Here is a 17,058-nt window from a genome sequence, read left to right as displayed (position 1 = left end):
TGCTGGAGGAATCTTATCAAGGATTTGGATAGGGATATCTGGGGTCTGGCATACAGGATTATATTTAAGAAATTCAGGAGGACGAATCCACCTATTCCACGATTAGATGGTATTAATATAATAAATGATCTTTTCCCTGTAGGAAATGAAATCCCGGAAATAGGAGAAGATACATTGGAACTAATTAGAGGAGAGACTGTGGAGGAACTTAATATAACTAAAGAGGAACTAATTAAGCATGCAAAAAATATAAAGGTAGGAAAGGCTTCGGGTCCGGATGGGATCCCTGGGAAAGTTTTGAGGATTGTGGCTCTTGGAAGGGGTGAGGAAATGGCTGACTTCCTCTCCGTTCCCCTTAAGGAATTGAAATTCCCTTCTGCTTGGAAGGAGGCCAGGATAGTATTGATACCGAAAGGTACGGACATGGATGACAAAAAATACAGACCTATCTCGCTTATTAGCGAGGTAGGCAAGCTTTCTGAGCGGATAATTACCGGGAGGATTGAATCCTGGATTGAAAAGAACAATAAGTTATCTAAAAATCAATATGGATTTAGAAAGGGAAAATCCACAATTCATGCGTTAATAGATCTTAGGGATTATGTTAAAGAAAGATTTGAAAGGAAAGAAAAGGTTATTGGCGTTGCGCTGGATATAAAGAATGCCTTTAATTCCCTGAGTTGGCCGGCGATTATTGGTGCCCTGGAGGGGATGGGGCTTCCGCGGTACCTCCTTGCATTGATTACTTCCTATCTTAATAAAAGGTCTGCATCGACTTGGTTGGAAGGAGGCAAGTTCTGTTTTGTGATCACTAGGGGAGTTCCACAGGGATCAATCCTCGGGCCTTTGCTTTGGAATTTAGCTTATGACAAGATCCTCAAAAGATGCCTGGCTGTTGGGCTTAAGGCAATATGCTATGCGGACGATACCCTGGTTCTAATGCCAGGAAAGGACGCTAAAAAGACGGTTCTGAGGCTCCAACGGGCCTTGGATAAGGTGATTTATGACATTGAGACTTTAGGGCTCTGCATATCTACAACTAAGACCGAGGTGTTATTCTTTGGGGTGCAGTCTACTAATAGAGCTTGGTTGGCTCAATCTGTTAAGGTTAAGGAGGACTGTGTCCGACCAAAGAAGAATACTAAATATTTGGGGGTGATTTTAGATCCCTCTTTGAAATTCAGAGATCACCTGGAATTTATTGAAAAGAAGGCCGAGGTAACATTACGAAACTTGGCGAAGATAACTCCCAATTTGAGGGGCCCGAGGACCCAAAGAAGGGCGATGTTGGTCTCTGTGGTGGTCTCCATTAGTCTTTATGCTGCTCCGGTTTGGGCAGACAGATTGAATATGACTTATAGTAGGAGAATATTGAATAGAATTTATAGGAAATGCGCTCAGCTGAATAGCTGTGCCTATAGGACTTCCTCGGGGGACGCTGCGGGAGTGATCGCGGGCCTCCCCCCTCTAGATCTGATGGCAATGGGTAGGAAATTTAGCTTTGAGAGGCTGAACAGGATGACCGGGGTAACGCTTGATAACTCTATTCAGCGCAATGGTAATAACATTGTTGGTGGAATGAGTACTAGGGCATTAAAACTCAGGATTAAGAAAGAAATAGATATGGACATAATGAACAAATGGCAACAACGCTGGACAAATTGTGGATTCCCTTGCACTGGAAAATGGACAAGGAAAAGAATTCCGGACATTATCCGCTGGAAGAATAGGAAATTTGGCGAAATATCTTACTATCTGACCCAGGTCCTTACTGGGCACGGAGCCTTTAATAAATTCTTGGAGATAATTGGCAGAAGAGACTCCGCAGCCTGTCCGTACTGTGGCCATACGCCAGATGACGTGGTACACACAATTTTTCGCTGCATCTATTGGCGCGATATTAGGGAAAAATATGAAATTCCCTCTGAGGAAAATTTGCTAGTGCCTGGGGGACTACAAAACTGCTTGATAGCTAGTAAAAAGAACTGGGCACCTTTCTCTTTCGTTGCCGAAGAAATCCTAAGTAAGAAAGAATTAGATGATAGAACACTTGCCCGTTAGGTACTCCCATTCGATGAAGGAGTTGCTGTACCTAATGTAGATCTTGTGATGTTTTTGTATGTTTTTTGTTTTGTGTTTTTGAGTTTTAGAACAACTGTTTTTGGAAACTGGAAAGGAATTTAAGCAAGGTAAGTGCTAAATTCGTTTTTATATGCCTGATAGTTTATTGAGATATTACTTTACATATTAGACTTATATACTACATATTACGTTTTATTATATATTATAAACTCATACTTTTAATCAGTTAGCTGAATTTTAAATAAGTGACGACAAGTGAGAGAATTGGCAATTAGCGCCCCAATCACACTAAGATATTATATGCTTCCTACGCTAAAAAGGGAATTTTGGTTGATTTTGGTCAGCGATATATTTTATTGTCAGGGCTTGAATTTTAAGAATAGTTTTGTAGAACCTAGAGTAATTAAGGCATTTATTCCTGGATGAATCTTTGTTGGTTTTTAAAATTTTAAATAATGGATATTTTTACTTACCTGTAAGATAGTGGCTTAAGACGATAAAGTAGATATCTTCTTTGTCAATCGCTGCTAAAGTAGGCTCTAGTATCATTTATTTCATACTTACCTGCAAGATATTAACCCTGGAGGGTAAAGTAGAGGATCCCTTTGATAGCAGTTGCAAAGTGCGTTTCAGTATTAATAATTTCTTACTTATCTACAAGAATGTAGCCTAGGATGGTAGAGTGGTAATCCTCTTTGCCTGGAGTTGCATAAGTTACCACCCGTCGTAAAGGCGGGTTTTTAGAATTCAACGACTACCTGTTGACTGGGAAGTACCTCTGGTTGAAAAAGTGTATGGCTTCATTGCCCACTGCTGTATTATGTCGTCTTTAGTATTATTGAATTCTTGCTTACCTATGAGATATTAGCATAGGTCGGTAAGGTAGGTAGCCCTTTTATCTACTTCGGCATAGATAAGCTATGGGATTAACTATTTCGTACTTATCTTTAAGATACTATAGGATGGTGAGGTAGATAAGCTTTTATCGGTTAACGGAAAGTTATTCCGCTTTTTAAGGTCTTTTCACTATCATAGAGAGAAGTAAGGGATGTATATTGGAGGGCTGCCCTTACTTGCATACTTGCACACATGTGCAGGGCTCTGCATGGATGTGAATAGGGATCTGTTGCTACCCGTGAATGGGTCTAGGGCTTTGGTTATGGTTGGAAACGATTAAGTCTGTAAACGATCATAGAGGTTCATTTAAATGAAATGAACTGGTTTTCTTTATACCTTCTGTGCTATTAAGGGAATTTAGAGGGAAGTCTGGTACTACATCACTTTAATATATAGGGGCAGGTATGTGAATGGGCCTTTTCCTGCAGTCCATGAACTATACTGAATTGGCAACAGGTAGCAAGATTCGATAATGGCTAGAGTTAAAAGCTCTGTGAGCTCTTGGGTCTTAGGTGATTTTATTTGGAAGTGAATAAGGATGCCCTGATAACCGTGAAAGGTGTACTCGGCTTAGCGTGACTGCGAAGGTATAGCGGTGTGCATGGGCCGTAATATTTTCTATATGGACCTTTATTATTTATCATCAGTCTTTCATTGAGTAACAATGGTCTTGGGAATAGACACAGTCTGGAATATGATTTGGGCAGGTGAGCCCTAATATTGTTATGATTTGGAAATTGTGTGTGGAGATGCATATGCAGATGTCAAATGACAAATTGAGCTCCATATGTGAATGGGCCTCAAGTATATACAAGAGGGTTATACATGAAGTTGCGCGAGAGGAGTGAAATGAATACAGGCTCATATGGAAATGTGAATGGGACTTTCATGAAATGATTACTTAATAACTTTGGAGGTAGCAAATAAAACATGTTGATAATCAGAAGACGGATGCTAACATCGTTTCGCCTCTCTAGAGGAAAATATATGGAAGGTAACGGGAAACACCTTTAAGCTGTACATAAGTACTTGATTTAGCATGGATGTGAACAAGGATTTATACTACATGTGAAAGGGTTATACTACATGTGAAAGGGTCTTAATTTTTGATCCTGGCTGCAACTGCATAGTGTGTTTAAAAAGGTGTTTTGCTGGGATGCAAAAAGGGAAAATTTTGATTATCTGTGATATCAGGTTATTATTTAATGGGGTCAGGCTGTCTTCTCTTTAGTGATTAAATTTTGACATACCCTAAGGAAAATGTACTCTTAATTCTTTTATATTGAGTTAAAGTTTAGATTGAGTGTATTCAGAACTTTAATTATATGAATTAAGTGTGCGTTTGTGGCTTATGTTTAGGAAATTAAAGTTGGATATGATGAGTGAAAGATATGGTGATAAGTAGAACTCCTCATCACGGTGAGTGGGTTCTTTGATAGGATGTGAGCCTGGGTTGGCTTGCTTAGTTTACTTATTGCATTTGTTTTTTGAACTTTAACTTGTTTTACGCTGACTTTAGCAATTGGTTAATGATGGTATTTTATGGCTTAAAGTTTCAGGCTTTTCTTTCTTTTGGTTAAATCTACATTAAAAATTAGTTAAAATGTTTGAGGTGCTGTAGCCATTTGATTTAGTCTTTTAGTACTGGATTAGAATATCTAAATCTAACCATTTTAAATTGACAGGTTGATTTTATGGGATTGACCTGACTTCGGTTAGAAATAATGGCCTAAGGGATTGATGGACTATACTATGATGTTGGAAAAAGGAAAGAAGTCTGTTCTGTTAAATTTTATAGTATTTTGATGATTTTGGACCACGAAGGTATGAGTCTAAATTAAAAAAGTGAATTTTATATGGGAAGGATAGATGTGTTTAATAATGTTTTTATTCCCTGACAAATTAATTCATATATTAAGTTAACCGGTGATATATACTTTATATATAAGTTGGCTTTTGAAGTGCAATAGCGATACAGTGCTTACTGGAGATAACAGATACTGGATAAGGATTATTAATTATTGATATGATAGAGGTGTCGAAGGGAATTTCGGTTGCTATGATGGAAATACTACTTATTTCCTACAAGAGGTTGTCGAAAGTATTCCATATTCCCTATCAGGAGAAGACATGGCTTGGAGACATTTAGGACGTATGCCTGCATATTAGACGGCACTGTGTATGTATTACATAGGACCCCAAAGTTATATCTTATGGTATATTATGCTGTACTTGATGCAAGTTTCATGTTATAGCATTTGCCTTAGGATATAAGGTGCTGGTTAGGCTGACGTACTTAGGATTTTTAAGTTACTTGTTATGTCGTTGCCTTTTATGGCGTCCTATTCATGTGATTACATGGTGTATTTAGTTTCACTGTATGTTGTTACGTACTTACTTACCTTTTGGCTGGTATTTGTTATTTGGTTATTTGTTTGCAGTTTACCTGCTCTACTTTTCTAGCTACACCCCTTTTTCCCATCCTATTTCTGTTTTCTTTTCTGAATTTCGTCTTTATTTTTTATTTTATTGCATCTTTTGTTTTTGTTTTATTTTATTTTCTATTTTCTTTTTCTTTCTCTATTTCTACTTCTATTTTTATCCTCTGTTTGGTTTTATTTATTTAGTAATATTGTATTCTTTTATTTATTTACTCACTCTCTCAAGGATGACTGACGACTGACAGCTGGCCTTCCTGGTGGGTTGGTCTATTGTGCGTTTCCGTGAGTTTCTTACGTATTGATTGTTTTCTCTTTGGGGATTTTTTAGTTTAGAATTTAAGAGGGAGGCCTTTTAATTTTAATTTGACAACTTAGTAAGGAAGGATCTAAATTTGGCCCTGAAGGTGGGGTGGGTGTTATTATATAGGCGTCTTTTTTAAGTAGGCTGTTGTTTTTACGCTCTTAGTTGAAACGAAAGCTAACCTAACTCCCTCTGGAAGGTGGGGCCACCTGCGACCCCACAGGTGAGCGTACCCTTCTTGGGGGCAACTGCCGTAGCCCGTCCCAAGCCGGGATGAGAAAAGTAGAGGGGCCTAACCGTACCTAATCTGTGTCCCCTGCCGGCCATCCAACGCCGGGTGTAGAAGAGATGCCGAGAGGCGAATGCTCTGCACCCGGGCTGAGGAACCCCAACTCGGCGATGGTTTCGGCCCCAAGAAGAAGAATAACAAGAGTAATGGGCATAGTAATTATAGTTCTATCGATAACAGCAACATAAAATGTGCAATAACTTAAGTTATATTGAAAATAATAAGAGTAATAGAAATATTAATTATAGTGCTATCGATAACAGCAACATAATATGGGTAATAATATAAGTTATATTTTGAATAACGAGAGTAATAGAAATATTAATTATAGTGCTATCGATAAGAGCACCCCAATATGCGTAATAATATAAGTTATATTGGTGACAATGAGAGTAATAGAAATAATAATTATAGGTCTATAGATAATGGCAACATAATATGGCGAATAATATAAGTTATATTGAGAAAATCAAGAGCCATAGGCATAGTAATTATAGTTCTATCGATAACAGCAACATAAAATGTGTAATAACCTAAGTTATATTGGTGACAATTAGAGTAATAGAAGTAATAGTTATGGGTCTATAGGTAATGGCAACATAATATGGCTAATAATATAAGTTATATTGAGAATATCAAGAGCAATAGGCATAGTAATTAAGGTTCTGTCGATAACAGCAACGTAAAATGTGTAGTAACCTAAGTTATATTGGTGACAATGAGAGTAATAGAAGTAATAATTATAGGTCTATAGATAATGGCAACATAATATGGCTAATAATATAAGTTATATAGGGAATATCAAGAGCAATAGGCATAGTAATTATAGTACTATCGATAACAGCAACATAAAATGTGTAATAACCTAAGTTATATTGAAAATAATAAAAGTAATAGAAATATTAATTATAGTGCTATCGATAACACCAACATATTATGGGTAATAATATAAGTTATATTTTGAATAACAAGAGTAATAGAAACATTAATTATAGTGCTATCGATAACACCAACATAATATGGGTAACAATATAAGTTATATTTTTAATAACAAGAGTAATGGGCATATTAATTATAGTTCTATCGATAACAGCAACATAAAATGTGTAATAACCTAAGTTATATTGGTGACAATGAGAGTAATGGAAATAATAATTATAGGTCTATAGATAATGGCAACATAATATGGCTAATAATATGAGTTATACTGAGAATAACAAGAGCAATAGGCATAGTAATTATAGTTCTATCGATAACAGCAACATAAAATGTGTAATAACCTAAATTATATTGGTGAAAATAGGAGTAATAGAAATAATAATTAGGGGTCTATAGATAATGGCAACATAATATGGCGAATAATATAAGTTATATTGAGAATAACAAGAGCAGTAGGCATAGTAATTAAGGTTCTATCGATAACAGCAACATAAAATGTGTAATAATCTAAGTTATATTGAAAATGATAAAAGTAATAGAAATATTAATTATAGTGCTATCGATAACAGCAACATAATATGGGTAATAATATAAGTTATATTTTGAATAACGAGAGTAATAGAAATATTAATTATAGTTCTATCGATAAGAGCACCCCAATATGCGTAATAATATAAGTTATATTGGTGAAAATGGGTGTAATAGAAATAATAATTATAGGTCTATAGATAATGGCAACATAATATGGCGAATAATATAAGTTATATTGAGAATAACAAGAGCAGTAGGCATAGTAATTATAGTTCTATGGATAACAGCAACATAAAATGTGTAATAACCTAAGTTATATTGGTGACAATGAGAGTAATAGGTTTTTTTTTTAGGTTTTTATTTTCTTCTTCCGAAGATGGTGTTTTGGCCAACAGACTGGTTCATTTCGCCACTACAACTCTTTTACATCACATCATAATGTAACGCGAGCGTACATTGTAATCATCCTGAATATAGTCAGTGTAGTATGGCGACACGACCGTGAGAATATTTCCAGAGCGCGTCTGTACGTTGTTATATCGATGATCATAGATTACGAGCGAAATTTAAACTATCTGAGCGTGCGATCATGTACAATAGACGAAGCTCATATTGTTAAAGCCACCGGACGTGGGTGTTCGTGCTAGGAAAAGTTTGGGAATCTAGAGAATAAACATAGCTTCATTTTGAATGTTTGTAGAGATTAATTTATTAGGGACCGTATCGAATTCGTTGTTTTCGACTAAGTCGCGTTCGGTTCTGGAAAGCTTCGAAATCTCCTTCGAATATCCTGTCGTTTCATGCACTCGAAGAGGGTCGTAAATTTTCGCCTAGTACAGGGACTTTGTTTTCGCGTTCTCTGGGTCCCACGCTTTCTCTAAGCACATGTGCGATGTTACGTTCCCGCGTCTTGGCGGAGCCTCCACCACCACGCGGCTGAGGGTAGACCACAGGCGGGAGAAGGGGCCCACATCAGACGGGGGTGGACTCCTCCACCATTGGACGAGGGATGATCCTGAGGGAGGATCCAGGATCCAGCGAGGAAGGGGCATCGATCCGCATCACCCGATGATCTGCTTTGCCAAGCGCAGAACGATCAGACTAATTTTGTATTTTATACGCTCCATTTCGCTCTCGTAAAAGAAATATTTTGTCAATTATCTAAATAAACAGTTGGACTTGGTCGTTTTCCATTTTAAATCTGTTTGAATCATTTTCTACACACCGCGAGCAGAGCGCTCAGCGCTCCACGGATTAACTTACCCACATCCCAGAATTCCTAGACCGCGGGCGGTAAACGCAACAATAATAATACCTCAGCACCACCCAGCGTTCACATTCCATACCACCATTCCACTCTCTCCACTCTCGTCTTTCCCATGCTTGTGCCCGGTCTTCACTCTTCACTCTTTTCCTTTCATGCTTAAAGCGCCATACCTCCTTTTACCCTCCTTTATCACAAAATCTTATCTTAAAATACCCTATCTCTACTCTCCTACTACTGTTATATTCATCCATCGCATAATAAAAATTATAAATATACATATATTCGAACTTATTACAATACCGCAGTATATATCCCTGACAGGTACATACAGTGTTAACCAAAGATAACATATATAAAATATATAAAAAATATATATTGTGACGGATCGGTGGGGGAAAGCCCGAAGGGCGTTCCCTGGAGTGGGGGCAGTCAGGGAAAACGGCCCTCCACGCACCGATGCTCACACCCACGGCCGATTTATTTAACGGGGCGCCAGTGCTAATGCACTCATCCGTAGTAATCGCCCTTCCGGCTGCTCTATCGGGAGCGGGAATCAGAGGGGGTCAGAAAAAAAACTAGTAAAAGACCCGCGAGTTCGTATCCAATAGAAAATGCTTTTATTCGGGCCTCCAAGTAGGCCACGTAAGCAGAACAAAAAAATGAATTCGCGTGGGCCCCACGCGTTACAAGCAACGGTCGAGGAAAAGGGGTCAACTCGCCAGTTGGGAGGCTTTCGCGGCGCGGGGGCTCACGGTACGCGCGAGTACAAAGATAGAAAGGTACAAAGAAAACGCTGCGGTATTCGCCCGCGGAGGAACACGCCCTCTTAGGGGTCGTGGACAGTAAGGGGACGTTGGTCCTAAATACCCAAACACAGCGAAAAGAGAGAAAACTAGATTAGAGGGGACGGTGTCGTGTAAACCGTCCGCGGCCTCTAGGGTCCTCGTCACTGGGGCCAGGGGTCCTATCGCCCTCGCCCACGCGCAAATGAATACCAAAAGAAATGGGTAAAGAGGTAACTCCTACCTTCTTGGCGCGGGTGTATCCCAAATACTCCACATTGGAGCGGCGGCGACAAGTCCACACGCAGACACACACACAGTATACAACCACGCAATACCGGAAAAAAAAAACAATGAAAACGGAATGCACTACTAATTAACAGAAAAAGAAACGGAACAGAACTGGACGCAACGCGCAAAAGAAAAAAGACAAGAACAATTCGGGCTGAAGCGGGGCTTTGGCGAAAAACGGTGACTTTTAGTCGCGGCGGCTCGCTTGCTTCTCTTGAACCATCCTCTTCTTCCCCCGGTTCGCGGTATTCCCCCACCCCGAGGATTTCGGCGTTGAGGATGGGCCATTCCGCGGTGGTGTCTGATGGCCAGGTCCTGGGGCCCTCTCGAGGTGGCAGTTGAGGGTGGTTTGTCCCCAGGCCTGGCGTTTCCCGGTGGTCGGCTGCCGGTCGCCCCCGCGGAGGATGACGGGGTGGCGCCGCGACCGGGGATAACGGTGGTTCCTTCCTGGTGTTGGTGAAGGGGGGGGGGGGGGGGGAGAGAAAAGCGTAGCGTCCGAAATAATTAAAAAATAAGAAAACACACACGCTCGCTCATTCACACCTGCCCCAGCGGCGAGGGGGTCCGCTTGGGCGGAGGAGTGGGGCTGGCAATTCGGGACGATCCTCGTAACGAGGCATAACCAAAAAAAAGAAGGTAATCAACCAAATGAAAATATGCCTCGTTACAATATATAAAATATCTCTCACATATTATTATCGCATATCTCCCCTATTACTATCCTTTATCTTAAATATCACAATTTTATGCCGCATTTCTTAATAAAGGTGCCTATCAGTCGCAGGGGCCTTGCCTCCCCCATCTCTTTGGTTTCGTGAAACTCACAACCTCTTCTCACATTACCTTTTGTCATCCTCCTCACAAACTCATTCCTTTTTTCACTATATTTATCACACTCCCACAAGACATGCTCTATATCCTCTATCTTATCACACATCTCACAGTATGGATCTGCCACCATTGTGACGTGGTATTTTATACCCGTCACAAGGAGCCTCCTCGGGAGACCGGACGGGTCATAGGTCGCCGTCAGATACCGTCTAGAGAGAGAACGAAGCGCGTATAATATCGTAAGAACAAATTCTGCCGCTATACTATTTTATATGTACCGCCGGAGAATGACGTCACTGTCAACGAAGGAGCAACGTACGTCGAGGGAAAACGCCGCTGCTCTGCCGCTACCCCGCTCGGATCCTCCGATAGACGAAGAGAGGCAGCGGAGTAAGAGGAGAGAACCCAGCGAGATACCGACGTACGCCGAAGGAAAGTGCCGATTCCCCGCCGCTTCCCCGCTCCGGCCCTACGATAGAAGAAGAGAGGCTGCGGAGACGGGAGAAGCCCTGCCGAAGAAGACTTCGATAGAATTCGGAAACTCCGGCAGAGGGTGGGGGTAGGCTACGAGGTGTCCTAATACCGGCGCAAGGGCTCGCGGATCCTTATTCTGTATTCGGCACTTGCCTAGGTTTTTTTTGTAAAGTTTAATAGCGTTCCGTGAAGAAAAGTACATTACCGAGATCCCGAGTTTAGCGCCCCGTATTTGGACACCTTGGTAAGCCCCCTCATTTACCGATATTTGTATGTAAAAAAGCGCGAAATCGAGATTAACATATCGTGGGTTGTAGATCACCTGGCTTGCCATTCACGGGCAGGTTCTGCAAAGTGTGACCGGAGTGGCTTTGTCTCGTAGGGAAATTAGTTTAAGTTAGAAGGGTAAAAAAACCCGGGGGCCCCTGTCCGGGACGGTCGCGGATCCCGACGTCAGGACTTTTTCGTGTCGTTGAGAGATCGCTTCTCGATCTCTCGAATCGCCACTCGGCCGGATCACCGAACCTGTACCGGGGAATGGTACAGCGTAAGCTACAATTAAAGTATCGTCTCGAGTAGGCCTTTGCCAATATTGTACCCTCCCACGTCTCGATTTCGCGAACTCTTGGTACGGGAGTAGAACGTAAAGTGCATGTTTGTCGTACCGGACATTTCGTGTTTGTCGCGTAACTTCTCGATTTCTCTCTCTAGACGGTCGCCGATACAGAATCGTTCCGCGTGTAGAATTAAATCGCGTCTCGTATAAAACTAAGTGCGTTAGATTCCGTGGCGTTTATTATAATTGCGTTACGTCGCGTCTCGTCGCGTTTCGCCGCGTTGCGTTCCGTTAGAATAATTGCGTCGCGTTTGGTTAAGTATTTGCGTTGCGTTTCCGTTAAATTAGTTGCGTCGCGTACCGTTCCGGGAATCGAGGAAATATCAAAGATTGTATTCCGCTTAGGAACTTGCATATTTCGTTTCCGTGGTTAAAATCTCGCGGAGATCGTATCTCGGCCTTCCGCCGAGAGCGTTACGGTTAACTCAAACTCCGATACTGGATCACACTGTACGCCTAGGTTATTTAGATTTTAAATAAAACACCGCTGTTAACAAATACCGCTAAATTGAGGTTTCTCGCGAATTATCCCGAATCACGTACTCTCGTCCGCCTCCGCGTCTAGCTCCTTTACCCTTAAAGAATCCCGCCACTCTACCATTGCGTTCGGATACTGAGCTACCGAGCCGTTCCGCCGCCGATTCGAATCTTCCGCGTTTTTCCGAGATTGACATAAACGGTTTTCCCATCTTTCCGCCCGATTCGGATCGGGCGCCGAAGTGCTACGCGCGCGCGCGAATCCGCGGAGGCGCCGCGACGGTTATCGTCGCGGGCACGGTCAGGAAGGGCCGACCGAGAATTCGCGGGCGAAGCGGTGTCGCGGGCCGTTACCGAGCTAACCGCGAAATACCGTGTAGCACCATAAATTTTCTGAATAAAGACCACCTTAAATTATAATGATCCGCCCTTATTCTACTCAAACTACAAAATACCTCCCTACTCAACTCTCCTATACCCCTAAACCATGGAAAATCCTTACCTACGTTATTCCATCGCGCCTCAAAATACCTTCTCCCCTTATACTCCCCCTGTCTCAAATGCGTTTCCGTTGATTCCACCCATCCCCTTTCCTTTACCACCCTCTTATAATCCTTCAAAGTAAACTTAACCCAAACATCAGCATCCCCAATCGTTGCTTCCTTTGCCGCTCTATCAGCCCTTTCATTACCTTCTATTCCCACATGTGCCGGGATCCATGCCAGCACAATCTTTCCTCTATCATTCCCTCTTTTTTTTAGCTCACAATTTCTCTTCTTTATCCTATTTTTAATATTATCCACCGCATCCCCCCTATCCTGTCCCCTGTTATCCTTTGCTAACTCACTTATCGTACTCAAAGAGTCCGACAAAATCACAACATCCCTTCCCCTGAATCTCCTACCCGCAATCTCTACCGCTCTTCCTATAGCCGTCATTTCTATTGTATAAACAGAACATTGACTTGGAGAAGTAAAGGTCTCCTCCTCCCATTCTTCTCCACCTTCCCTTATCACCACTGCACCTCCCCCATTTTTCCTGCTCTCTATTCTAGATCCATCAGTATATATCTCCACAACATTCTCTATTCTACCAAACATTTTCAGTTTTATCTCTCCCAATAAATCTTTCTCCCTCATTCCTACGGTCTCAAAGTGTTTACCACACTTCCACTCTAAGCAACTCTCCATCCTATATACTCTCCACTCTCCGTTATACTCAATTGTTTCCTTCCTACTCATTCCCACCTCTATCTCCCCAAATCTTCTCCACGCATCTACTATCATATCCTTGCCTTCACTGATCTCCTCCTCGTCACTATTTCTAATCCTATCCTCAATAGCCCCCACTACTTCTCTATTTCTACTCCAGAACTTTCTAGCGATATACCACTCCATTAGCACCCTAACTCTTGTTTCCAGATCCATAATCCCGCTAACTCCTGCATTATGAACCCTTTGAACTTTCTCTCTATTCCTTTTATTGTTCAAATAAATAGGAGCACCGTATTCTATTACTGACCTAATCACTGCCACAAATACTTTTAGAACCGTTTTCGGCCCTGTACCTTTCCTTATTCCCCTAAGCATTGTAATATATTCATCGTTTTGTTCAATTTAGCCACTACATACTCCGTATGTTTTTTGAAGTCCAAACCTCTATCTATCCACATCCCCAAAAATTTTGCCGAATCCACTTCCTCTACCCTCCCGTTATTCACCATAAATTCTTCCTTCGCAAGTCCTCCCCCTTTTTTACTACTAATAAACTTTACAATTTGTGTTTTTTCCATTGCTATTTAGTCCTATTCTCTTAAGATTTTCTTTTAACCTATTTATTGCCTCCTCTATTTTCTTTTTACCTTCATTTCTCTTTTCGAACTCAACAAAAATAACGATATCGTCCGCATACTGGAGTATTTTCACCCCAGCCTCCCTCAAACCCTCGAAAATTCCTACCGTGTACAGATTATACAAAAGTGGGCTCAAAACCGACCCCTGCGGTAAGCCCTTCTTCAGCTTCATCTCTATCTTATTTCCTCCTAAAGTTCTTATTTCTATCTCTCTTTCCTATAGCTATGACTCAGTATATCTCGCTGCTTTCCCCGGACAGTGCATCTTCCTGAGTTCTCGCACCATTGTCCCATGCCTTACATTATCGTAAGCTGATTTAACGTCAATAAAAGCAGCCATCACTCTTCTTCCTCTTCCCCAACTCCCTCTGATACCATTTACCAGTATTGCAATATTGTCCATTGTTGATCTTCCCTTCCTGAAACCATTTTGGTTAATATCCATTTTTCCTTCCTCCTCCGCCCATAACCTAATTCTCTCATTCACTATCTTCTCCAAAATTTTTCCCAAACAATTCATCAACGATATCGGTCTTAAGGCTCTTTTTTATGGCTTGGGAATGAACTTTACTATCGCCTTCTTCCATATTTTCGGCACTAAACCGTTATTCCATACCTCGTTGTAGATTGTTAAAATCGCTTCTTTCCGTACCCTTGTCCATAGTTTCATTACATCATACCCAATTTCATCTTGCCTGGGGCTGATTTACCCTTAGAGTTAGCCAGCGCCTACTCCAACTCCTCCATCTCCAGGTCCCTGCTGATCCATCCCTCTTCCACCAGGTGACTCTCTTCTCCCATCTCATCCGCCACTCCATCCACTCCTCCTATATTCCCCTCTTCACTCTCCTCTCCCTCCGTCTCCTCTGCTTCTCCATGCCTACAACAATATCCAGACTCTTCCAATTTCCTTACCTCCTCTTCCTCTAACTTTTGTATCTCCCATATTCCCAAATTGTTTTGATCTTCCGCCGTCGAACCCTTTATTAAACTTCTTACCTTCCTCCACATCTCCCCAATATTCCCTTTGTGTTTAATGCTCTTAATGAACTCTTCCCATGCCTCATTCTTTTTCCTTTTGATTACTATTTTCATTTTCCTCCTCGCTTTTACAAGTTTATTCCAGTTCTCTTCTGTCGGCCTCCTACCCATTTCCTTCGTAGCTTTCCTCCTTTCTTCCTTTAACTCCTCACACTCGTTATCCCACCAAGGTTGTCTCTTAACCTTCCTCTTCTTTTCCCTATTCCTAACCCCCCTTCCTTCTCTATTCCCATTTTCCGTCTCTCTTCCCTCTCTTACCCCCTTATAGCAGCCCTCTATTCCTTCCATGAAAATTCTAACCACTTCTTTATACTTTTCTTCAATCTCATTTCCAGACCTCGCAATACTCATTACCTTTTCCTCACTCCTTATCATCCATTTTAATAGTTCTGCTTTTTCTATTTCATCAAACTTGTATCTCCTATTTCCCACTCTACCTTCAATCATTCTCATCTCCTCATAAATATCGAATTTGATCACCTGATGGTCAGACCCTAAAGTCTCCCCTGTTTCCTTAGCCTGTACATCCAGCGCTATATCCGCCGATGTCACTATTAAGTCTATATTTAATGCCAATTGATCCACTCTACCCATCCTAGACATAGTCGCAAAATTTATAACCACCATCTCTTCCTCATCCATAACCTCCTCCAGTACTGTCCCTGTAACGTCCCCGTTATCACAGTTCCAACTCCTACTTTTAGCATTAAAGTCCCCTACAAATACTCTCTTCACACCTCTTCTCTCGTCCCTAAAGAGTCTTCTACAATCCTCCCTGCTTAACGCAGTACCTGGTCTCCTATATACTAGTACTATCTCCAAACTCCCTCTCTCTGTCTCAACTTCCACACACATATTCTCCCATTTTGGATCATTTCTTAAGTATACATCCGCCTTTCTTATCTTAACATTTTCCTTAACCATTATACACAGCCCCCCACCTCTATTTTCCATTTCTCCATCCTTCCTCACCAGGTGCCACCCCGGAATTCTAAAACTGTCCTCCTCCTTCAGCCATGTCTCTGTTACTGCTAACAGATCAAAATTCTCCAATAATCTTCTAACCTCCACCCTTTTATTCCTAGTACTCCTCGCATTCCACACCCCGCACCTCATCTCGTCTCAATTGTTGTCATAATCCCTTCCCTCTTCCTCCCCTCTCTCCCTCTTGCCACCCTTTCTCTTCCTACAACAATGTCCCTCACTTCCTGCATATTTTCCATATTATAAGGCCCCTTCTTCGACGTAGCACAAGCACTCCTATACCCTTTACCCCCTCAATATCCTGAACATTGTACCGTCCATTTACCCCTCCTCTCATACCTGAATATTCCTCATCTACATAGCATGCCCTGTCCCAAAACCTAAACCCTTTACTCACTAATCTACATTTATCCAATATAATATACGAGTATAAAATATACAGAATATAATATATAGCAAACATTATAAACAATGTGGAAAAATATCTTTAAAAGTACTATAAAAATCTTATATAGACTAAATCTGAGAAATAACTTGGCAGTCTTTTATTCTTAATACTGTTACCCTTACCAAGCGCCAAAAATAAAAGTATCCGAACTCTTAACTCTAACCTTATATCTAATTTACACACTAAGATGAGTCCTTTTTTTTTTTTTTAAGTACATATCCCGCAACGCAATCAGTCTTTGTTTCAGTTTGTGTATTGTCACTTCCTATATTTCTCCCTACGACCACCCTCTTATGTTCCACATCATTTTCCTTTTTACACTTTCCACTACACTCTCCATGTTTATTCCCAATTATCATTAACTTTACCATTTCTCCTCTTCCATCTCTTTCATCCTTTTACCATTCATCTCCTCCTCTCTCTCCTCTTCCGCTCCTTTTGCTTCTTCTTCTTTGTCTTCTCCTATCTCCCCCTTCTCCGATCCCTTTTTCGTTTGTTCATTATTATTTCCTTGT

General features: G+C 41.2%; 1 protein-coding gene across 1 annotated transcript; it reads right to left on the bottom strand.

Moving 5' to 3' along the window:
• Nucleotides 1-8,452: 8,452 nt before the first annotated feature.
• LOC143266293 (uncharacterized) lies at nucleotides 8,453-14,242 on the bottom strand. Its single transcript, XM_076541830.1, has 4 exons — nucleotides 14,080-14,242; nucleotides 13,850-14,012; nucleotides 12,674-13,799; nucleotides 8,453-8,581 (listed from the first exon to the last, which is right to left on the bottom strand). Exons 1-4 carry the CDS (start codon nucleotides 14,240-14,242, stop codon nucleotides 8,453-8,455), a joined length of 1,581 nt encoding a protein of 526 aa, XP_076397945.1.
• Nucleotides 14,243-17,058: the final 2,816 nt, after the last annotated feature.

Source organism: Megachile rotundata, unplaced genomic scaffold (genome assembly GCF_050947335.1).
Source record: "Megachile rotundata isolate GNS110a unplaced genomic scaffold, iyMegRotu1 scaffold0146, whole genome shotgun sequence".
Lineage (NCBI taxonomy): Eukaryota > Metazoa > Arthropoda > Insecta > Hymenoptera > Megachilidae > Megachile > Megachile rotundata.
Note: the sequence above shows the minus strand (reverse complement) of the source record. Positions and strands in the feature narration are given on the sequence as shown.